At 45.8% G+C, this 23,014-nt stretch overlaps 2 protein-coding genes across 12 annotated transcripts in view; one reads left to right on the top strand and one right to left on the bottom strand.

Annotated features, from left to right (window-relative positions):
• TMCO3 (transmembrane and coiled-coil domains 3) overlaps positions 1–13,687 on the bottom strand; it is a 49,768-nt gene extending 36,081 nt beyond the window's left edge. The window contains exons 1-4 of one of the 2 annotated variants that reach the window (XM_081085055.1): positions 13,483–13,687; positions 3,897–4,420; positions 2,659–2,838; positions 442–633 (exon numbers count right to left, since the gene is read on the bottom strand). In XM_081085055.1, the coding sequence (XP_080941181.1) occupies positions 442–633; positions 2,659–2,838; positions 3,897–4,340 (816 nt within the window). In that variant the 5' untranslated portion in view covers positions 4,341–4,420; positions 13,483–13,687. The remainder of the gene's footprint in view (positions 1–441; positions 634–2,658; positions 2,839–3,896; positions 4,421–13,482) is intronic. The other variant, XM_081085056.1, reaches the window with a different exon arrangement.
• A 246-nt stretch (positions 13,688–13,933) lies between these two features.
• Positions 13,934–23,014, top strand: part of DCUN1D2 (defective in cullin neddylation 1 domain containing 2) — a 42,988-nt gene continuing 33,907 nt past the window's right edge. For 2 of the 10 annotated variants that reach the window (XM_081085066.1, XM_081085068.1), the window contains exons 1-2: positions 14,044–14,165; positions 20,413–20,842. In XM_081085066.1, the coding sequence (XP_080941192.1) occupies positions 20,668–20,842 (175 nt within the window). In that variant the 5' untranslated portion in view covers positions 14,044–14,165; positions 20,413–20,667. Of the gene's footprint in view, positions 14,166–14,383; positions 14,515–15,917; positions 17,056–19,220; positions 19,406–20,412; positions 20,843–23,014 lie in introns of those variants that run through there. The other 8 variants (XM_081085070.1, XM_081085069.1, XM_081085067.1 and 5 more) reach the window with 8 other exon arrangements.

A 23,014-nucleotide genomic window follows, 5' to 3' on the forward strand; every position in this document is an offset into this window, starting at 1 on the left:
GTGGAGGAGACAGTTCTCACACTGCAACCCCTCCTACCGGTCTAAAGAAAGCCATATGCAATACCTTAGCCAAAACTCTGCTTCATAAGAAGGTTCTATTTTAGTGAATATCGTTTTTAGATAGCTGAAGATTTAATCCCATTATATAACTCAGAGTCTTCCAAACTCTCCAAAGCAAAATTAATTTTCATTTTAAACATTAAAATGCTTTACTAATATTCTTTTGGGGAAAAATAAAAAATTAAAAGTTTTAAATCACAGAAAACATAAGGAATTCTAGTAGACTCTCTCTACTAGGAAGAAGGCTGCATACCCTAATATAATGCTCAGAATATAGAGCTTGATCTTATTTGCCATGTATACCAGGAGCTGGGAGGGGAGTTGTGGAAATTAAGCCCAGCACATGATTTTGAGAGGAGAGCAAGCAGACAGACAGGCTACCTTTATAAAGTGGTGATCTGCACGTGGGATTGTTGAATCTCTGGGCTTGGTCAAAATATACTGGTTGTTCTGGGAGTCAATCAGCATGCTAAGACCTAAGTCATCTTCCACTTCCCGCTTAGTGAGATTTTGCTTGGAGTTGGCCTCTTCTTCCTCCACCCTCAGAACTGCCTCAAAATTGACGCCTTTGACCTGTAAGAATAACCAGTATTATGAAATGAAAACCCATAAAATGTTTTCAAGTTCAATATCTAGAGAATAAATTCTACACAGAAGAATAATAGTTATGTTTTTAGAATTTTGTCAAATGTGAAGAAAGATCAATAAATGTTCATTAGCATTCATTTGAAAATTTTCAATTACGAAAGTGATTTTAAGGATGGAAGTGTTTAAGATTTCTATTACTTCTAAATACCTACTTTACCTAATTCTGCAGGTGACACTGTGATGTGTAAAAATACAGGGGTAGGCAAAAGTAGGTTTACAGTTGTGAGTACATCATGCAGTTTATTCTTGTAATAGCATAATCATAGCCTGCATGACTTTTCCATATGAACTGTAGACCCACTTTTGCCGGCCCCATAGGTCTTCATCCCCTTTCCTGGCTTATAGCTCCCAAACCCATGTAATTCTCTAAGTGATAATGAGCGATGGGAACATCTCTTGTTATATTCGGTCCTTTGTCCTTGGTTCCTGAGATAGCTCCCGAGTGAGATGAAAGAAGTATCTTATTATTAAGCACAAGCCCTAGCAACCTTACCTGAATTTATATTTGTGAGCCACTATTTGGAAAGCCCTTAGATAACCGCAGGACAGGGCTGGTCATCAGAGGAACTAAGCATATGATGAGAGGGTTGACCTTTCAGCCCTACCCAGACCTCCAAGAGGGGAGAGGGGCTGGAGACTGAATTAATCACAAACCTACATAATGAAGCTTCCTTGAATATCCTTCAAGACCGGGGTTCAGAGGGCATGGGAGCGCTATACTCTTTCCTCACACCTTGTCCCATGTACCTCTTCTATCTGGCTCTTCCTGAGCTGTATCCTTTAACTAGCAATCTAGTAAGTAAACTGCTTTCCTGAGTTCTGTGAGCTGCTTTAGCAAATTATGGAGCTCGTGGAGGAGGGTTGTGGGATCCTCCAAGGTGACAACCTGAGACTTGGGGTCGGTGGTTGACATTGAGGGGACAGTCTTGGACTGAGCCCTTATCTATGGGGCCTGTGCTGAGCCCAGGTAGAGTCAGATCTTGAGAGCTGTTTGGTGGGGGGGTGGGGGGGGGGAGCGAGGGGAATCCTGATGCCCTAGGACAGTGGTTGGCAAATTGCGGCTCCACAAAGCGCGGCTCACGAGCCACACGCGACTCTTTGGCCCCTTGAGTGTGGCTCTTCCACAAAATACTGACTTCTGCGCATGGGCCACGAAGTTTCAATCGCACTGTACATGAGCGCCCGCACGTGGTATTTGTGGAAGAGCCATACTCAAGGGGCCAAAGAGCCGCGTGTAGCTCACGAGCCGCGCTTAGGAGATCAGAGTGTTCAGGGAGCAGTGATTAAAGGGAATGAGTGTTTTACTTTCAAGGGCATGTTTTTTTCAAAAATTCATACCCCTTAAAATGCTTATGAGTTCTCCTCCATCCCATAATTAGAAAGTTTTAAAAACACCCCATTCCTTTCACTCAATTTTCATTCTCCCACCTTTTTCCTCTGAGCTTGTTCTAATTTGTTGGGTTTTTCTGGTTTTTTGTTTGTTTTCCTTTTTATTACCTAACCCATTTCTGAGTCCAGGCCAAGACTCACCATTTTCGACACTAATCTCACTTATTCCCCCAAAGAATCCTGAACATGTAACAGTGAGCAGCCTAAAGTCTTGCTTCTGATATGCAGATCATTTCCTATAAGGAGTTTATTGCTCCTCCAGCCAGTTAGCATTGAAACCCAACTGTCCAGAGCAAGCCTTCTTGAAAACAGTCCCAATCCTCCTGAGGGCACAACTGGGAAACAAAGGTGAGCCATTGAGGGGGGACTGACAAAACATGAGCAAATAAAGGGTAACTAGTGTACTTCTGCAGCACCAAGCCAAATTATTTTTATATTTTAGTTTTCTTTGTTTTTGATCTATACTAAACATATACATGCAAACCATTTCAATAACACATCCTTTCAGTAAGCAGCTCAGCTCAGCAGGTGAAGAGGAAGTGGTTCTAGAATGCTACTTACTGATTTATTGTCATCAAAAGCGTGTTCTTCTATTTCCTCCTCTAAACGGTCAGCTGCCTTTCTTACATCTTCAAGAATTTCATCAAGCATGGATAAACTTTTATTTTGATGTTGCATATTTTTAAGGGCTTCGACTTGATGTTTTTCTGCTGCCAGAAGTTCCACATATTCTGTCTCTTCCTATTCATTTGTTAGAAATAAAGAATGGGGTTTATCAAAAAATAAACCAGAATATCACTTCGATTCAGGTACCTGGTCCAACCACACCAACACACTCTATCCAATATTCCTGCTCATAAGTGTATTATTCTAGCTCCCGTCAATTAGGGAAAGTCAAGGACCGCCATTCTATATTCAGTTCGTCATTGAAGGGCACACTGTTATGTGGCGTATGACTGTATTTCTACCCAAAATGCCATACTTTGGTAAAGAAAGTTTAATAAATCTGCATCTTCTCTACTTTTTAAGCTATGTAATAATACCATAGTCTTTCTATGAAGATGAAATTATATTTTATATATTTTAAGTGCCTGGCACCTAATACATGGCTTAAATGATGGCTATAAGAGATTACGTAATAAATATCACATCTGGCACAGTAATAGTTTCTTCTCGTTTTAAAAGTATACTTCATCAAAATCCTTGAAGAAAGTCAACCTTCACACAGAAAGTAATTCTTGTTAGAAATTCAAAATGTTGACTGCAGTTACAAATATATTTATTTCCACATCAGTTTATGGCAGTGGTAGGCAAACTGTGGCTCGCGAGCCACATGCGGCTCTTTGGCCCCGAGTGTGGCTCTTCCACAAAATACCACGTGCGGGCGCGCACGTACAGTGTGACTGAAACTTCGTGGCCCATGCGCAGAAGTCGGTATTTTGTGGAAGAGCCACACTCAAGGGGCCAAAGAGCCGCATGTGGCTCGCGAGCCACGGTTTGCCGACCACTGGTTATGGGATAACTTCAGTAAGTATTTCAATGACCCAAGTATTTCACAATACAGAAAAGCATGAGAGGATGACTCCTTGTAGAAGTGGTAAAACGTAACTTCGCTAAGATATTATGCAAAAGGAAAAGATTCTCCTACACAAGAGATTTTCCCTGGGCATGATCATTGTGAACAGGGGCCCCCGGCAGACCACCCCCGCTGAGCATCAGCCCCTCTGCATCTCCCCTTCCCTCTACTGCCCAGCTCAGAGTGCGAATGGCTCTTTCCGTAAATGAGTGAGATGGCTAACCTTTATGGCAGCCTCCCTCAAGGCCTCCAGGCGCTGCCGGCTGCTCTCTTTCATGTTCACCACGTCTTTGTAATCTCCCTGCAGGGCTCTCTGGAGCCCATAGATAGCCTGGAAGACGGAATTTTCACTTTCATTCAGCTCTTTTTGAAAAATTTCAAACGTGTGCACCTGGAACAGCTTCTCCTCATCCGACAGGCCGGCGTCTCTTTCCACGGCTCTGATGGCGCTTTTCAGCTTGTTGAGAACCACGGTCTTCTGGCGGAGAAGGCCGGAGAGCTTCCTGCAGCTGTCTAGGACCCACTGCTTCCTCTGCGTGATGGCTGCCCCCTTGCCGCGGTGTAACTTGATGGCGTGTTTCGCTACCCCTTCATGTTCCGCAGCATTTGCTATCAAATGAAGCAATGGGAGCAACATCCAGAAGTAATTTTTTTCCAATACCTTCATGATCCAGTTTTAGAGGACAGGGCAAGGCAGGCCACAGATTTCTGCTAAGCTGAGCTTGCATTTTAGATACACATTTTCAGCTGAAAAAAATAAAGAGGTTTATTACCACATATACTTCAATGATGATTCATCACTACTGAAATCAGAGTTAAAGTATTAAATAATTATATCCAGAAAACTATCACTGTTCTGAAAAAAGTTATTTTTTCCTATATTAATATTAACATCAGCACTATTTATTGCACTGAGGTTAAATTCAAATACTGAAAGTTAAAGTATGTGCCTGGTAAGAACTGGGACTAACGGTTATGTCTGAATTTAAAAGAAATATTTTTAAAGAAGAAAACTCAGCCTCATGTATCTACTAAGTCTACCAAGTGCAAAAGACAAAACCACTTCTATGTAAGAGGCTCATGTATCAAAGACCAGACACTTTACAAATCAGTGAACCACTGGGGGAAGCTTGCTCCAGATCATTCCAGACATGATATTTTTTGAGGTACTATTAGCTTGCTTTGCCATATCATTTGCTTTCCAAAATCAGTTGGAATTTTAATAGATTTCCAAAGTCAGTCTATTAAGTGCTAATGAGATATAAAGGATAGACAATAAAATCTCCAAATATAATCACATCTGGGTTTCTAGGGCTTTATAAAACATTTAAACATTTCCAATCATCCAAATTCAGGCTCCATCCCTTTAGGAAGGCCTCCATCAATGTGTACGATTTTATCTGGCAACTGAAGCACAGAAAGGACCCTGGACACACAAGTTGAAGGTTTCAGTACAGGCAGCAGAGGGAGCTGCAGCTGTGGTGTCCAGATTAGAGGGCAGGAAAGCTTTATCAAGGAGCAGGAGGCAGCCGTGGCAGCAACGTCACTAAGAAAAAATGACCTCAGAGGTAGTAGAATAGACTAAAGAAGGACAAAGTAACAAATGCAAGAGAGGCCAGTAAGATACACCCTAAAAATACCCACTTAACCTGGCAGCTAGCAGCTCCCTGGGCACAAGAGCATAGGCCAAAAAAGAAAACAAAACACAATTTTACACAGGAAATAAAACATTCACATACACCATCTAATCGTTCTTAATAGTAGCATCCAATGCATTATCATGTCAAGAATTCTTACTCAACTGTAAAATAAACCAATATTTCCCCTACCTGAGGCTCTGTTTACTAAAATATTTAGTGATACTTTAATTTCACTGATAATCCTAATTCTAATCAGTTTAATGTGGTTTCCCAGGCAAAGCAGATTAAATGCAGCAAATGTAAAAGTGTGGTATTTCTACAGCTAGAATTCTGACCAAACCCAGAAAGACAGCCAACAGAGAGTGCAGACAAAACAGAGCTTCGGAAAAAGAAACACAAGAACTCAGCAAAGACTAGCAGCCCAGGTGACCTGGTGAGGGCCGAACTGTTCTGTGCACTTCAGCAGATCCTAAAAATACCACTACTTGAGGCTAGGAGAGCCACCAAGGTTCAGAATGACAATGAAAAGTCACCAAAAAAAAAGACTATATTCTGGTTAAAAAAGTCAGGAGACTATTCAATTTCAATACATTTTTAGATACTTCAGCTCCTAATGTTACAAGAACTCACTTACCTAAAACAGTTCACTTCTTAATAAGACCGGATAAATGAGAACTTGCTGTTTGTTACAGTTCTAATACAATTTTAAGTAAATGTTCCCACCTTAAAAGTAAATAAACGATTAACCAATCACAGTAATACCTAGCAATATAGTTGATCTGTTAGTTTAATGACTCATTTAATTGCTAAGCTTCTATTGTACAAAGGGAGAGCAAGAATTGAATCGTTACTTCAGAAGTAGACACTTTTAGTATATTTCAGAACCAAAACAGATATATTTCAGAACCAATTTCAGATGCTTCATTAGTGCCCCCCATTTCCCCACCAAAGTGATTTTTATGGATTTCAAACTTCAGAAAAATAGCCTGCTGCATAGTTTGTGTGTGACTAACACCCCTTCTTTAATTCCTGGTTCCTTCCTTAAACAAGTCCCTGAAATTAAATAGCTATTCCTCTAAACCAGTGATGGTGAAGCTTTTGAGCTCGGCGTGTCAGCATTTTGAAAAACCCTAACTTAACTCTGGTGCCGTGTCACATATAGAAATTTTTTGATATTTGCAACCATAGTAAAACAAAGACTTACATTTTTGATATTTATTTTATATATTTAAATGCCATTTAACAAAGAAAAATCAACCAAAAAAATGAGTTCGCGTGTCATCTCTGACACGCGTGTCATAGGTTCGCCATCACTGCTCTAAACCATAATACCCAAGGGAGTTATTAATTTTTATGAGAAATGTTTGAGAATTTATTTGTAGTCAAACTAATATTTCCACTGAAACAAGCTTAAATCATCAACATGAAACTGAAGTTTTTTATAGACCCTTAAAATATGAATCACTCCTTTTTCATAAACTCATTTTTCCTTCAAACTTGGCTACCAAATCCTATGGACTACTAACTTGTAACATGTTTTTTCCTGAGTGAATAGTAAACATTTTTAGCATCAGGGTTATTTTGTTATTGTTATATTTCATTACTAAAAAGACACTTTTGGGATTTTTATAACAAATTCTTCAAGTTTCTGTATCTTGAACTACTGATACATACAACCTGGAACAGATCTCAAGCCTGTCAGGCGCACTGCACGATTCCATTTGCACAGCGTTCTTGAATGACAACCTGTAGAGCTGGAGAACAGATTGTGGTTGTCAGGGACGAGTGAGGAGGTGGTAGTGACTATAATAAGGTAGCAGGAGGGACCTGCGGGACAGAAATGTTCTGTGTCTTGACAGTGGTGTGGCCACACAAATCTATGCATGTGATACAACTGTACAGATCCTGACACACACACATGCATGTCATACTGGTGCAATGTGACTAAGGGGGTGGATTATATCAATGCAATTTCCTGCTTATGCTAGTTTTGTAAGGAGCTACCATTGGGGAAAACTGGGCAAAGGGTTTACAGGATTTCTCTGCATTATGTCTTACAACTGCATGAGAATCTACAATCACCTCAAAATAGAGTTTTAAAATTTCTACATAAATGTTTACTTTTCCCCACTAAATCTTTATTACGTGTAATGACCACCATTTACATTGCTTAGCAAGAAACCAAGCCCATGACATTTTTTCATATCTTTAAAAAACTAGAAAATGCCCTAAAACAGAGCCAGAGTCATCATTTTCAGGATGACTCGGCTACAGTAAAACCCTAGGTTACTTTTCACTTAGAGCAATAGCAAATTCAATACTTTGAGCACAACCCCTCCCCCAAAGTTTCTATTTGAAAAGTTTCTATTCCAACATTAATTAAAATATATCTCCCCACCCGGCCTGAGTATTTCAGTTTGGTTGAGCATCCTCCCGTGCACTGAAGACTTGCTGGTTCAATTCCTGGTCAGGCACAAGCTTGGATTGTGGGTTTGATCCCTGGTCAGGAAGAGTACGGAAGGCAACTGATTAATGTTTCTCTCTCTCTCTCTTCCTTTATCTAAGCATGTCCTCAGGTTAGGGTTAAAATAAATAAATACACACACACACACAACTTCCCCAACTTATCAAATTTCTAATGAGTTTTGCTTGTTTTTGTAAACGCAGAACAGGAATCTCAAAACTTTGAAACTGATAAGGTTATTTGATTAAGAAGAATAATATTTGTAATAAATTTCTTGAATGATTTAGAATAAAAGGGCAAGTGGGATTACCATTAAGCTTACTCAAAAGAACTTCTGATACTTTAAATTCACTGTCATTTTACATTAAAATCACATTACTCTTATTCTATAGAAAATTTTTAGCAATTCAGAAATGTCACATATCGTTTATTGGATAAATAGCTGAAAAGCAAAGCATAAATAATGTAGTCTCAGATTAGGCTTTTTCAGAACAAAGTCACTGAAGTTAAAGATTTCTCCCATACACCTCTAACAGTGAGCCCCATCATGACTACAGAGTATGTGAGGAAACTTTCTTCTCAGACACCTGCTGCTAGGACCCCCAGAGCCCAGAGCCCTAGGGTTATGGAGTCCCTTTAGGCACAGGGGAGGCCAACAGAGGGGAACAGAAGCAGCTAGTCTTTTTTCCATTTTTTATAATGGGCTAAAATTTGAAAACCTCGCAGCTCTGCTGCCCAGCCCTCCTTTGCTTCTCTTCCTCTGGACCTTCCAGACCAGTGGTCACCAACCTTTCATACCTTATGGACCACCAGTTGGCGACCGCTGTTCCAGACCACTCAGATTTACCAGATCAACTGCTGAAAAAGAGTCTAGTTTATTCACTGCACTAGTGCAGCAGCACTGTCTGCCTGGCACAGGCCATCTGCTCCCCACAGTTCACAGGACAGCTCAAGCGGGGATGCTAGCCCCACCCACCCAGCTAAACCTGGCCCCAGGTGTGGGGGGTACTGACCTGGTGCTTGAGCTATGTGCAAGAAATTCTGGAGCAAGCAGTGTGGGTGTGGCAGAAACAGAGGGTCTACCAGTTATTTAGCTTCCTCTGAAAAACTAAAACATGAAGAATATTTATATTTAACTAGAGGCCTGGTGCACGAAATTCATGCGGGGTGTGAGGGGGAGGTCTTTCAGCCTGGCCTATGCCCTCTCACAGTCCAGGAGCCCCTCGATTGATCGCCCCTGCAGAGGGAGGCCCCGCCCACCCGCCATAGCCCACCGGTCAGTGGCCTGGGCCTCCCTCTACAGGGCTATAATGGGGCAATGGCTCGCCCCGACCAATCACATCGCACCCGCCTTGGCTGGCCTGGCGCCAGTGGGTGTCATAGTGTGGTTGTCTGGAAGGTTGCTTGGCTGTCCAGTCTAATTAGTGTATTACGCTTTTATTATTATAGATTATTATAGATGCTTTAAAATCAGAATTTCTTCATGATACCACTAACACTTCCAGGTTCAGCAAAAAACAGTAACTGAACAGGTAACAAAGGAGGACCTCGTGGAAAGATCTAGTGAGGAAACTCCCCAACGCAAACTACTGCAATCTAATTTAAGGAGGATTTAACTTAAAAAGCTTATTTTAAAATGTAACAAATCGAAGGATGTAAAGTAAAAAATAAAGCACTTACTATCCTGAAAATAGAATCTATAGTTACTCACATTCAAATAATAAAAGAATTGGAAAATTAGTTAAGAAAGGGAGAAAGAAAATTCTTACAGACATTAAAAACCTTCAAGGTATTTAATTGTTAATTAAACTCTACAAAAACGAAATATTCCATCGAGTGCTCCAATCATTGAGACACTACTTTAAAAAAATTAATATTGCAAGAGAAATCTGGAACCTGTAAGATGCTCTGACCCAAAGAATAACCAGAAAAAAATGGATAAATATGAAATGCTGGGCTACCTTAGAGCCTGTGTCCCAAGGGGTGTTGAGAATGGCCATTACATTGACTCAGGTGATATCAGGTGAGACCCAAAAAGAACTGAGCCCCAGGGCCTAGAAGGAGGCTGGAGGCCAGCGACCTGCCTTTGCTCTTCCTTCAAGCCAGGAAGCAGGACTTGGGGAATTGGAAGTGAGCTGCAGGAGTCCTGGGGGAATAGGAAGGGAGCTGAGGAGTCCTGGGGACGGGAAGGGAGCTGAGGAGTCCTGGGGACGGGAAGGGAGCTGAGGAGTCCTGGGGGTGGGAAGGGAGCTGAGGAGTCCTGGGGGTGGGAAGGGAGCTGAGGAGTCCTGGGGGTGGGAAGGGAGCTGAGGAGTCCTGGGGACGGGAAGGGAGCTGAGGAGTCCTGGGGGAATAGGAAGGGAGCTGAGGAGTCCTGGGGGAATAGGAAGGGAGCTGAGGAGTCCTGGGGGAATAGGAAGGGAGCTGAGGAGTCCTGGGGACGGGAAGGGAGCTGAGGAGTCCTGGGGGAATAGGAAGGGAGCTGAGGAGTCCTGGGGATGGGAAGGGAGCTGAGGAGTCCTGGGGGAATAGGAAGGGAGCTGAGGAGTCCTGGGGGTGGGAAGGGAGCTGAGGAGTCCTGGGGACGGGAAGGGAGCTGAGGAGTCCTGGGGGTGGGAAGGGAGCTGAGGAGTCCTGGGGGTGGGAAGGGAGCTGAGGAGTCCTGGGGACGGGAAGGGAGCTGAGGAGTCCTGGGGACGGGAAGGGAACTGAGGAGTCCTGGGGGTTGGAAGGGAGCTGAGGAGTCCTGGGGACGGGAAGGGAGCTGAGGAGTCCTGGGGACGGGAAGGGAGCTGAGGAGTCCTGGGGGTGGGAAGGGAGCTGAGGAGTCCTGGGGATGGGAAGGGAGCTGAGGAGTCCTGGGGACGGGAAGGGAGCTGAGGAGTCCTGGGGGTGGGAAGGGAGCTGAGGAGTCCTGGGGGTGGGAAGGGAGCTGAGGAGTCCTGGGGACGGGAAGGGAGCTGAGGAGTCCTGGGGACGGGAAGGGAACTGAGGAGTCCTGGGGGTTGGAAGGGAGCTGAGGAGTCCTGGGGACGGGAAGGGAGCTGAGGAGTCCTGGGGACGGGAAGGGAACTGAGGAGTCCTGGGGGTGGGAAGGGAGCTGAGGAGTCCTGGGGAATAGGAAGGGAGCTGAGGAGTCCTGGGGGAATAGGAAGGGAGCTGAGGAGTCCTGGGGGTGGGAAGGGAGCTGAGGAGTCCTGGGGACGGAAAGGGAACTGAGGAGTCCTGGGGGAATAGGAAGGGAGCTGAGGAGTCCTGGGGGAATAGGAAGGGAGCTGAGGAGTCCTGGGGGTGGGAAGGGAGCTGAGGAGTCCTGGGGGTGGGAAGGGAGCTGAGGAGTCCTGGGGACGGGAAGGGAGCTGAGGAGTCCTGGGGACGGGAAGGGAACTGAGGAGTCCTGGGGATGGGAAGGGAGCTGAGGAGTCCTGGGGACGGGAAGGGAGCTGAGGAGTCCTGGGGACGGGAAGGGAGCTGAGGAGTCCTGGGGGAATAGGAAGGGAGCTGAGGAGTCCTGGGGACGGGAAGGGAGCTGAGGAGTCCTGGGGATGGGAAGGGAGCTGAGGAGTCCTGGGGGTGGGAAGGGAGCTGAGGAGTCCTGGGGGTGGGAAGGGAGCTGAGGAGTCCTGGGGGTGGGAAGGGAGCTGAGGAGTCCTGGGGGTGGGAAGGGAGCTGAGGAGTCCTGGGGGTGGGAAGGGAGCTGAGGAGTCCTGGGGGTGGGAAGGGAGCTGAGGAGTCCTGGGGATGGGAAGGGAGCTGAGGAGTCCTGGGGGAATAGGAAGGGAGCTGAGGAGTCCTGGGGGAATAGGAAGGGAGCTGAGGAGTCCTGGGGGTGGGAAGGGAGCTGAGGAGTCCTGGGGGAATAGGAAGGGAGCTGAGGAGTCCTGGGGGAATAGGAAGGGAGCTGAGGAGTCCTGGGGGTGGGAAGGGAGCTGAGGAGTCCTGGGGGAATAGGAAGGGAGCTGAGGAGTCCTGGGGGAATAGGAAGGGAGCTGAGGAGTCCTGGGGGTGGGAAGGGAGCTGAGGAGTCCTGGGGACGGGAAGGGAGCTGAGGAGTCCTGGGGGAATAGGAAGGGAGCTGAGGAGTCCTGGGGGAATAGGAAGGGAGCTGAGGAGTCCTGGGGGTGGGAAGGGAGCTGAGGAGTCCTGGGGACGGGAAGGGAGCTGAGGAGTCCTGGGGACGGGAAGGGAGCTGAGGAGTCCTGGGGGAATAGGAAGGGAGCTGAGGAGTCCTGGGGGAATAGGAAGGGAGCTGAGGAGTCCTGGGGGTGGGAAGGGAGCTGAGGAGTCCTGGGGACGGGAAGGGAGCTGAGGAGTCCTGGGGACGGGAAGGGAGCTGAGGAGTCCTGGGGGTTGGAAGGGAGCTGAGGAGTCCTGGGGGTGGGAAGGGAGCTGAGGAGTCCTGGGGGAATAGGAAGGGAGCTGAGGAGTCCTGGGGGAATAGGAAGGGAGCTGAGGAGTCCTGGGGATGGGAAGGGAGCTGAGGAGTCCTGGGGGAATAGGAAGGGAGCTGAGGAGTCCTGGGGGAATAGGAAGGGAGCTGAGGAGTCCTGGGGGTGGGAAGGGAGCTGAGGAGTCCTGGGGACGGGAAGGGAGCTGAGGAGTCCTGGGGACGGGAAGGGAGCTGAGGAGTCCTGGGGGTGGGAAGGGAGCTGAGGAGTCCTGGGGATGGGAAGGGAGCTGAGGAGTCCTGGGGGTGGGAAGGGAGCTGAGGAGTCCTGGGGGAATAGGAAGGGAGCTGAGGAGTCCTGGGGGTGGGAAGGGAGCTGAGGAGTCCTGGGGGTGGGAAGGGAGCTGAGGAGTCCTGGGGGTGGGAAGGGAGCTGAGGAGTCCTGGGGGTGGGAAGGGAGCTGAGGAGTCCTGGGGAGGCGTCAGGGACCCACACTGGCACCTCCCGCTTCCCAGCGGGTGAAGACGAGCTGGCCGCTGGGTTCCAGCCATTGCTGGGTCCCCCCGGCGGGCCTCCGTCTTTCCCGGGTGTCGGCCCAGAACAGCCAGTGGGCAGAAGGCACAGCGGTTCTCAACCTGTGGGTCGCGACCCCTTTGGCGTCGAACGACCCTTTCACAGGGGTCGCTTAAGGCCATCCTGCATATCAGATATTTACATTACGATTCATAACAGTAGCAACATTACAGTTATGAAGTAGCAACGAAAATAATTTTATGGTTGGGTCACAACGTGAGGAACTGTATTTAAAGGGCCAGAAGGTTGAGAACCACTGCTAGGTCGTCCGTGTGACCGTGTTGTTAGCCCGGCCACAGCAACGGGAACTCACACCTAAGTTAGGGTGCAGCGGCTGAGGTCTGTAAACCCGCCAGCTGTGACCTGCCCACTCGGCGGCTTCCCCAGCTTTACGCGTCCAGACTGCAGTTCGCGCCACGGCCCCACCACAGACCCGGAACGCAATCCCGGGTGCACGGCCGGGGCCCTGTCTCCACGGGGGAAGGCGGCGAGGAAGGCTGACAATCCTCCTCTCACCCCGCAGGCCACACGCGCAGGAGGCGAGATGAGAGCCGGGCGCTGGGAGCAGAAAGGCCCTCGTCCGTGGGACCCCCGGAGAGGAGAGAAGGGGAGACCCCGCCCCGAGGGAAGCCCCACGAAGGGAAGACTGCCGGGAGGAGAGACCTAGGGTGGGAGCCCCAAGGGCCCGAACTTCGGGCGGGACCGAGGCTCCGAGCCCCGAGCCCGAACCCCGTGCAGCACTCACCGGGATTCCCCGGACGCGCACGTCCTGGATCCGGCTCTCCGGGGCCGGGTGGCGAAGGGTGGACAGGGACGCGGCTTCCCCGCATCCCTTCGCAGGCGGCGGGGCCGCCTCTGGTACAGGGACAGGGACCGGGTCCGGTCACGGGGACGCCCCGAGCCGCCGACCCCCCTCTCCCGATCGCCGTCTCCGCAGACACGGTCAGAAGGGAGTAGCTGCCCCTTTAAGGGGGTGGGCCCCGGTGGCGACTCCAGGGCGGCGCGGTGCTCGCTGGGATTTGTAGGAGGAAGCGGGACTCGAGTACCTTGGGCCCCTGGGCGGCGCAGTGAACGTCGGGATTTGTAGGAGGGAGCGGGCCTGAGGACGGTCGGCCCGGAGTGGCCCGTGCACCTTGGAGTCGGAATTTGGGGCGGAGCGTGCGGGTCCCGCCGGCCCCCCGCGCGCCGAGCGCGTCGCGTGGAGGAGGGGCGAGGCCTGGGCCGGTCGGCTCCCGGGCGGATGGTGCACGCCGGGAGTTGGAGTTCGGTCTGCGGGACCTGTCACCGCCTCCCCTGCGCCCCTCCCAGGGCGGGTGTCCAGGGAGCCCTGGAAGAGGAAGGAGCGGCTGGAGCGGAGCGGGAGGCGGCGGCCGCTGCTCCTGCGCAGACAGCGGGGCCGGCGAGCAGCGGGGAGCGCCGGGGAGAATGGTAAGTGGCCCGCGGCGTCGCTTTCTGCCCGGCCCCTTCTGCGCACCCGGGGCCGGGGGTGGGGGGCGCGGGGGTCGGAGGGCCGGGGAGCGCCGGGCTCGAAGGTCACCGGAGCGGCGGGTCGCGGTCCGCCCTCCTGCGCCGGGGGCGCCGCTGGAGTAGGAGGGGCACGCAGGTGGGAACCGCAGGACCTGGGGCGAGCCCTGCGCGGTGACCTCAGTGCAGTGATGTGGTTGGACGGATGGAGGCACCGGGCCAGCGTGGGGGCTCGGACCGGTGCTCCCCGATGCACGAGCCGCCGGGTGACCGAGGAGCGGGGACGTTCGTACCTACGCAGCATCCTCTCGGGGTGAAATGGGCACGACAGTGCCTCTGAGCGGTGCCGGAGATTCAGTTGTGGCCGGAACGTGGAGGTCGGGGTCCACCATGGCAGGGCTACACCCGCAGGGCCTCTTCTCGGACGCCGAGTGTAGAGTTTATCAGGAGATAACGGGAGCCCTAGGAGGTTTTTTTAAGAAGTGGGGTCGTGTGTGATTTGATCATGTTCGCATTTTATAAAAAAGCCTTTGGCGGAGAGGATAGGTTGGACCGGTGGCGGTCAGGACGGCAGGGAGACAAGTTAGGAAGTTGTAATGATTTAGAGCAGAAGCGGTGAGGACTTGAGCCAGAGATTGTCTGTAGGAATAAGGGGGAGGAGGAGAGGGAGGGGGGAAGACTTTTAGGGAACTCTTCAGAAAGGGAGAATAAAGGAAAGAAAGGACTCAGCAGTTTCTGGCTTGGGCATCTGAGCAGATGGTGAGATTATTCAGCAAAAACAAAGAAAATAGAGCGGAGAAGAGATTTGTGCGGGAAGACTATACGATAGTGACGAGGGGGAAATAGAAGGGTCCTGTGGTTAGTTGGAAATAGAGATCGGGAGCTCAGAAAAGACGTCTCGGGAAATGTCTGATTACTTTGAAATGTGGTGGAAACCGTGGCCATCGATGGGTTTCATCACGCAGTCAATAAACCCAGTGATTTCTCTTGGCGAGGGAGGTCGTGCGCCAGATGTTGGGGGTTTGATGGTGAGCGAGCCAGACGTGGGTTTGGTGTTCTGACCCGTGTCTGGCTAGCAGGGGAGATAAGCAGTAAGCATGCAACTATTTTATTACAGTTGGGATAAGTGCTCGGGAGTGGCACAGGTTCCAGGAACCCTTGTGGTGGGGTGGGTGAGTGGTGTCCCATGCCAAGGCAAGGAAGGCTTAGCCAGAGTGTGAGCCGAGCTCTCGGAAATGAGGGGGATGCCAGGCCCAGCCAGAGGTGAGCAGTACTCCCGGTGGGAAGAACAGAATAGGTGGTAGGAGGTCGGCCTGGCGACAGCCCAAGGAGCCAAGGGAAAGTGACACAGCAGGAGGCTTGTCAGGGGCCTGGAACCAGATTGGGCAGTCTTCTGGGGCAGAAAGAAAACGTTAGTCTCCGTCCTAATGGTACCGGAGGCCAGTGGGAAGGTTCCCAGCAGGAGAGAACTAGTCCTGGAGGAATGTGTAGGGGAAAGAGTGGAGGCCTGAGACAGAACTTCAGGCTGGGAAGATGGGCCAAGAAGGAGCTAAAGACGGTCATTCAGAGAAACGGGGAGACGAAAGAGAGTGGCCATAGAAACCAAGAGGGGGGTGGTCAGCAGTGCGGCCAGGAGGCACTTGCTGACGTGGGCAGGATGTGGCCCCCTCAGCAGGCAGAGACCACTGCTCCAGCGCCTCAGGGGAAGGAAGGCTTAACTTGCAGAAGAGCAGGTGCAACCACTGCCGAGGCTGGAGATCCAGGAGTGTGAAAGGAAACACTGAGTTTACCACCACCCCCAGCCTGAAACAAAGTCCAAGTGACCAAGTTTATGTCATTAATTTGATCATTATGGTTGCCCTGGCAGCCCTAGTAAGTTGACCCTAAGAGAAAATTCGCTGTATTAGGTGGAAGGGCATTCATTGTAAGAATAACTTGTGTGTGTGTTTTTTCATTTTATGTGTGGTTAAGTCTTGATGCCCAGATTATGTAAATGATTTTTTCACAGGGTCATAGTTAAAATATTTGAGACTTTTTCTATAGGTTAGGGATTTTATTTGCTGTTTCTACTGGATTATCCAGGTTTTTATTTCAAGAATTGTGTACATTTAATATTCTAAAACAATGACACATAGAAAATGTCCCTCTCCCCCCTTAAAAGCTACATTAATTTAATTCTCTTGACAGGGTAAGCTCTGGTCCTGCCAATTTATGGATTTAGTGCTGTTTAAATAGACCAGAGCTTTCTTCTTTCCCCTATAATGAATTCATTTATGAGGCTTTTTCTTCTAGACAGCTTTATGCCAGTTCCCTTTTTTACAAATTGCAACTTGCAGTTTGCAAATTTAGCATACAATCTTTAGACTTAGCTTAATGATTTTTGTTTTTAATTGCTATTATTTTGTGGAGAAACTTGTAATGGGTAACATCAAATTGTTGCAACTTTAATGACAGTTCCCTTGCTTTTCATTCTAGCCAGAGACTTATGGGCTATACTTAGGCCCATGGCTACTGTTGCTCATTAAGAACTAGCACCTTCATACCACTTAGAGGTTCAAGGTTGTGGGATCTTCTTATGACATAGCAGTCACTTGGAATAGATGGAAGAGGGATCTATTTATTTCTCTTAACTGCAGGTCTACCCATTTTTTAACTTATAGTAGCAGTTCAGACCACTTTGTGGGCCTGGGTCCCTATACTCCTGCACCTCTTCCAGGGTTTTCAGGAAGCATTCTCCTTTACACGTCGATAGAATTTTTTGTCACATATTAGGAAAGGCTTCAAGAGCAGATTATCAAGAAAAGTGCCTTGAGATCAGGCATCACCATATCTTCCAGCTGTCTGTCAACACTTGGTATGGGTCTACCAATTATATAAACTGGTTAAATAATTAAGTTACCTGACAGTATGCTACTCTGTTGATTAATCTAGAAGGTTCCAAGGGTACGATGGGGAATTTTCTTTTGAGGTGGGATCTATATAACATAAAATTAACTATTAAACAGTAAGGAGTTTTAGTTGCATTTAGTACTGTTTAGTACAATCACAACGTTGTACTACTACCACCAGCTCTGTATATTTCCAAACATTTTCATCACCCCCAAGAAAATCCCACATTCATTAACACTCACTCCCCGTTCCCCTCACTCCAGCCCCTAAGTCACCAGTCTGCTTCGTTCAATCTCTGTAGACTGGTCTCTTCTGGATATTTCCTAAAAATGGAGTTATTCATTATGTGACCTTTTGTGACTGACTTCTTTCACTCAGCATATTTGCGAGGTTCATCCACATCGTAACATCAGTACTTTATTTCTTTTTATGACTGTGCTTCATTGTGTGTATATACTGAATTTTGCAACCATGACAAAATTTTTAAATCCAGCATTCATGGCAATTTCCATAATAAATATATCATGGTTATTTTTAATGGTGTGCCATTTTGAGATTGAACATCTGTTTCTATCTTAAGCTTTCTGAGGTAACGCTTGGCTTTGCCCACCCTCCCTTGGGGAGACGATCATAAAAAGATGCTAGCTTTATTTTTATCAGCTCCCTATCAGAACTTATGGGATCTGCCCTAATTTAGATGAATTTGATCTTACCAAAGAATATACCTGGAACTCTTTTTTCTAGTTCTTTCCAAAGGCTTAATTTCAGGAAATAATGTATAGAATACATATTCCATATATTAAACCTAAAATATAGATCAAGATTGTAAACTACAGACCATAGGCTAGCTGCCTGTTTTTGTAAATATAATTTTTTTTAATCCTCACCTGAGGATTTATATTGATTTGAGAGAGAAAGGAAGGGAGAAAGAGAAAGGAAACATCGATTGGTTGCCTCTTTTATACACTCTGACCAGGAATCCAACTCGCAACCTTTTGGTGTAGGGGGTGATGCTCCAACCAGCCGAGCAATCCGGCCTTGGCTGCAAATAAAGTTTTATTGGTGCACAGCATGTGCACTCATTTGCATGTTGTAAAGGGCTGCTTTCACTGCAATGGAAAAGTTGAGTAGCTGCAATAGAGACCAATCAGCTCCTGATCTTGCTCATCAGTTGTTTGTTTGTTTTTTTAAAGTGCATTTATCTGCATTTTAAAAAATTCATTTCAGAGAGAGAAAAGGAGAAGGAGAGATAGAAACATCAATGATGAGAGAGAATTGAGAGTCATTGATCAGCTGCCTCCTGCACACCCCCTAGTGGGGATTGAGTCTGAAACCCAGGAATCAAACCCTGACCAGGAATCAAACCGTGACCTCCTGGTTCATGGGTTAACACTCTACCACTGAGTCACACTAGCCAGGCATCAGTTTTTAAACGGAGTTCCACCTTCCCCTATCCTCTGAGGAACCAATAGATGGGCTTAAGTGTTCTGTGACAACCCTGAGATTATATGCAAAACTACATGCACATGTGTGTACCACATGTACCACATATGTTTTCCTGGAGAAAGTTCTGTGACTTTCATCAGATTCCAAATGGGACCAAACACCCAAAATGATCAACATTGTTCTTAGTAGCCAAATCGTTAATTTTCTGTGTTACTCTAGATCAGTTCTCAAACGTTTTAGTCCCACGGCCCCTATACACTTTGAAAAATTATTGGTACCCCAAAGAGTTTTTGTTTATGTGGGTAGTAGCCATTGGTATGTTCCATATTAGAAATGGAAATGGAGAGTTTAAAAATGTTTATATACTTAGTAATAATAAGCCCATATGTGTTTGCATTGCATTACCTTTTTGCAAGTTATCTTTAATGTCCAGCTTAATAAAAGATAGGTTCTCAAGTGTTCTGCATTCACCCTGTTGTGATAGCACAAGCTGTGCAGCCTCTGGAAGCCTCTAGAGTACACCAATGAGAGTGAGAAGGGCGGAGAGTGGCTTGGAATCATTGTGGAGATAGTTGTGTCATCATGGATCCCTGGGGTCCTCAGACCATACCCGGAGAGCAGTGTACTGGACTGCACTGTCTGTGCTCCTGCTGAATTATATATGCTGTGCTCTTTTGGCTTCAGCATGCGCGGAGGGGTGCCTTAAGAACAGCTCTGGAAGCTTGCCCTGCTGTTTGTTGTTGGCATCTTGGTGAGGAGTTGGTCTGGTACGAAGGGGACATTGCGCACTGCCCTTTCATGAGCAGCCACAGGGGACGCTTCCTTTGGGTTTCAGTGCCAGGAGGAGCTGTGTCTCTTCTGGGCCACTGGTAGGTTTTTTAATCTTATAAAAACAGGTTTTCCAACTAGTCCTATTTTCTTCTCTGCTTTGGCAACTGGGAAGCTTGGAGCTTAATTTTCAGCTCTTGTATGTGGTGTGCATGTCTGTATCGCGTCCTTGGCTTTCTTATTTTCCTTTTCCCCTCTCTCAGTTTCTTCATCTGTAGCTTGTTTTCCATTTACATATGTTTGTAAGTTACATTTTATTTTGTGTTTCTTTAAGCTGTCTCATCTTTTTAAAAACAAGATTGAGTTTAAATTCTCAATTAAGTAAAAATGTCCCCCTTATGTGTAAAGTATTAGCATCTTAGATTGAGTCCATTTTGATTTACAGAAATTAGTGAATCACTTTTATTCCTAGTATCATTTTAATCAAGTTATCTTAGATAAATGGAAACTTTACCATCCTATATCTGGAAGTATTAAGATGTTATTTTGTTTCATTATATACTATATATAGTACAGTTACTTGGCAGTTTTGCTATTTACTGCCTCACAGCCTCTGCCCTATTTTTCTATTTTATTTCTGTCTCATGTACACAGACATTCTTGCTATTAGTATCATATTCAATTAGTCGTAACGAGCTTTTTGTGCCTGCTTTTGGAACGCTTGTAAATTTTTTTCACGCTATGCTTAATTGTGTGTATATGTTTTGATCAATGTGGTTCTGCCGATTTTAAAATGGAAAAAACTTAAAAAAAAAAAAAAAGATGTTTTCAAACTGGGAATCCCTCCTCCCGTTCATTAGAGCCTGAAATTAATTGTAGCCAAAGCGAATAGTTGGGTGGCAGTGATATGGTCAGGCCCTGGGTCGCGTACTCAGCCTCATTTTATCAGGGGCCTCATGTATTATAAAGAGGGATTTACTGAGACTTAGGGAAAAATAAGGTGCTCATGCAAATTGAAGTGGGTAGAGATCAGAATGTAAATTTTGTATAAAATATTGATTCTCATCATGTTTTGAAGATTAGACTTTGCATATCTGTTGCTATATAGATGCTGTCGTTTCAATTTTCAGAAGACTGTGCAGTCTTTTTAACTGATGAAGAACAAGCGTTTGTCTTCCTGTAATTCTGAAGTGAAGTTGAGTCACCCAACAAGAAAAAAAAAAAACTAAGTCCAGTTAAAATATAGGCATTAGGAATAGAATGCTGAAACAAACCTCTGGATTGGCTTCATTGGCTTTCCTGCTTCTTTTGCATCCCAAAGCATAAGCTTAAATCATCTCAGAAGGACAAGGTCCGCCAGTTTATGGCATTTACTCAGGCTGGCGAAAGAACTGCCATCTACTGCTTAACACAGAATGAGTGGAAACTAGACGTGGCCACCGACAACTTCTTCCAAAACCCGGACTCGTTCCACAAGGAATCCATGAAAAACACAGTGGACAAGAAGAGGCTGGAGCAGCTGTATAACAGGTACAAAGGTAAGGGGTGACGGTGACAACGGGCAGACAGTAAAGAACTCGCTTCCATTCGAGGGAGCAGACCAGTGTTGTTTCTTGAATTTCTGGTGCTGTGTTCAAAAGACCTTCATGCTGTTCCTACTCTTCCTGACACCCAGCTGCAAAATCCAGTTTAAATGGAATTGTGACTATTAATCGTTGTAGATTATGGGTGGGATGAGAAGAGAGCAGTCTAAAGACTGGTTGGCAGTCAGCTCTCCCTACTGGGATCACTAGTGGCAGGGGATCCATTAATAGTATAGTATCATGGCCAGGTGGTTACACCTGTGAATATAGTGTTTTTCCCCAAGCAGTTCCATCTAGGCTGAATACTGGTAGTGAGAAAGTTGTTTAAAAACAGTACCAAGAATGCCAGGCCAGTCATGGCTCAGTGGTTGAGTGTCGACCTATGAACCAGGAGGTCACAGTTCAATTCATCAGGGCACAGGCCCGAGTTGTGGACTCGATCCCCAGTGGGGGATGTGCAGGAGGCAGCCAATGAATGATTCTCTCTCATCATTGATGTTTCTGTCTCTTCCTCTTCCCTTCCTCTCTGAAATAAATGAAAATATATAATAAAATGAATAAATAAATAAATAACAGTACCAAATCATAAGAATAGTTCCGATGTGTCGGGAAAAGTCATCCATCTCTTAACACAGTGTAGTAGTGTTGTAATACTGAAACAACTTCAGTTATTGCATGAGCTTGGGAACAGTTGTTATTTTTATTGAAATCAACACCAAGAATGGAGCTTTCCATATCAAAATACAGCCATACTGCGCTCTGGCCCGTTTGGTTCAGTGGTCAGAGAGTAGGCCCGCATTCAAGGGGCCCAGATTCCATTCCAGTCAAGGGTGCATACTTCGGTTGTGGGCTCGATCCCTGGCCCCAGTTGGGGTGTGTGCTGGAGGCAACCAATCGATGTGTCTCTCTCACATAGATGTTTCACCCCTCTCTTTCACTCTCTCTAAAAATCAATGGAAAAAATATCCTCAGATGAGGATTAACAACAACAACAAAAATACAGTCATACTGCATAAATAAGTCTGCATAAAAAAAAGTCTATATGTTGAATATATACAGATTCAAATCACTCGGCAGGCTTTTAGATTTCATAGAAATATCAAATCTGTGCTGTGATGGGAGAGGCAGCAAGATTCAAGAGTTTATTGAGGGGTTTTTTTTCTTCTAGTAGTTTCTAAGGCAAATCCTTTTATTTCCCAAACGTAAAACAAAACAAAAACACTAATTTAAACAAGTATTAACTCAAACAGTATAACTCCTATGGCTTTAAATTATTGTTTATTGTTTTCATGTTTTACTTTTGAGAATACTGTGTGTATATTTTAATCTGTCTAGATCTGAAGAATGGATTGAGAATTGCATTTTTAAAAATATCTTGGCTCAGAAACATATTCTGTGGCTAAAAGAAGATTTGTACTTGTAGTTCTTAAAAAAAATGAACATTATTTTAAATTAAGCTTTAGTGTGCTTTAATTTTTTGGCTGTTAATTGTTGAGCTAATTTTGTAAGTTAGATGCTGTGCAGATTTTAAAAATTATTCAAATATGTGCAGCTGCCTTTGAAAAAATACAGTTATATAAGTGAAAATTGTCATTTTTCTTTAGTTTAAACTTCATCCCTTCATTTAATATTATCCATGTAATTTTAATTATTTAAAGTAGATATATGGTATATTCATGTGGGGTTCTAAAAATAAATATACAGTATTGTTTAAGGACAAATATAATGTTGGTTATGCATTAATATATACAAATGAATAAGTGCTTCTAAAGTTACTTTAAAATATACAATATTATTGTATATGAAATTTATTAAGATTGCTTATTAGGTGAGAGCATTGTAGACCAGTTTTTCTGTTATCCTTAAAATCTATAATGTTAGGAGCATAGAATTGAAAGAAAGACAAGTGAGAATGTTTTACAGAACCTTTGTCCTGTAAACCCACGACAGCAGTTATTTCATCACTAATACTTTTGAAATAGTATTAATAGAATAGAGGTGGAAGGATATTTTTGGTTTCATTCATTTAATCATCAGTTTTTCTTTTATATATTTAAAATGTAATAGATAGTACTTAAGTGACCAAAATTAAATCTTGTATGACAGAAGTTTATCACACTTAATCTT

This window comes from Myotis nattereri (genome assembly GCF_964212035.1).
Source record: "Myotis nattereri genome assembly, chromosome: 2".
Classification (NCBI taxonomy): domain Eukaryota; kingdom Metazoa; phylum Chordata; class Mammalia; order Chiroptera; family Vespertilionidae; genus Myotis; species Myotis nattereri.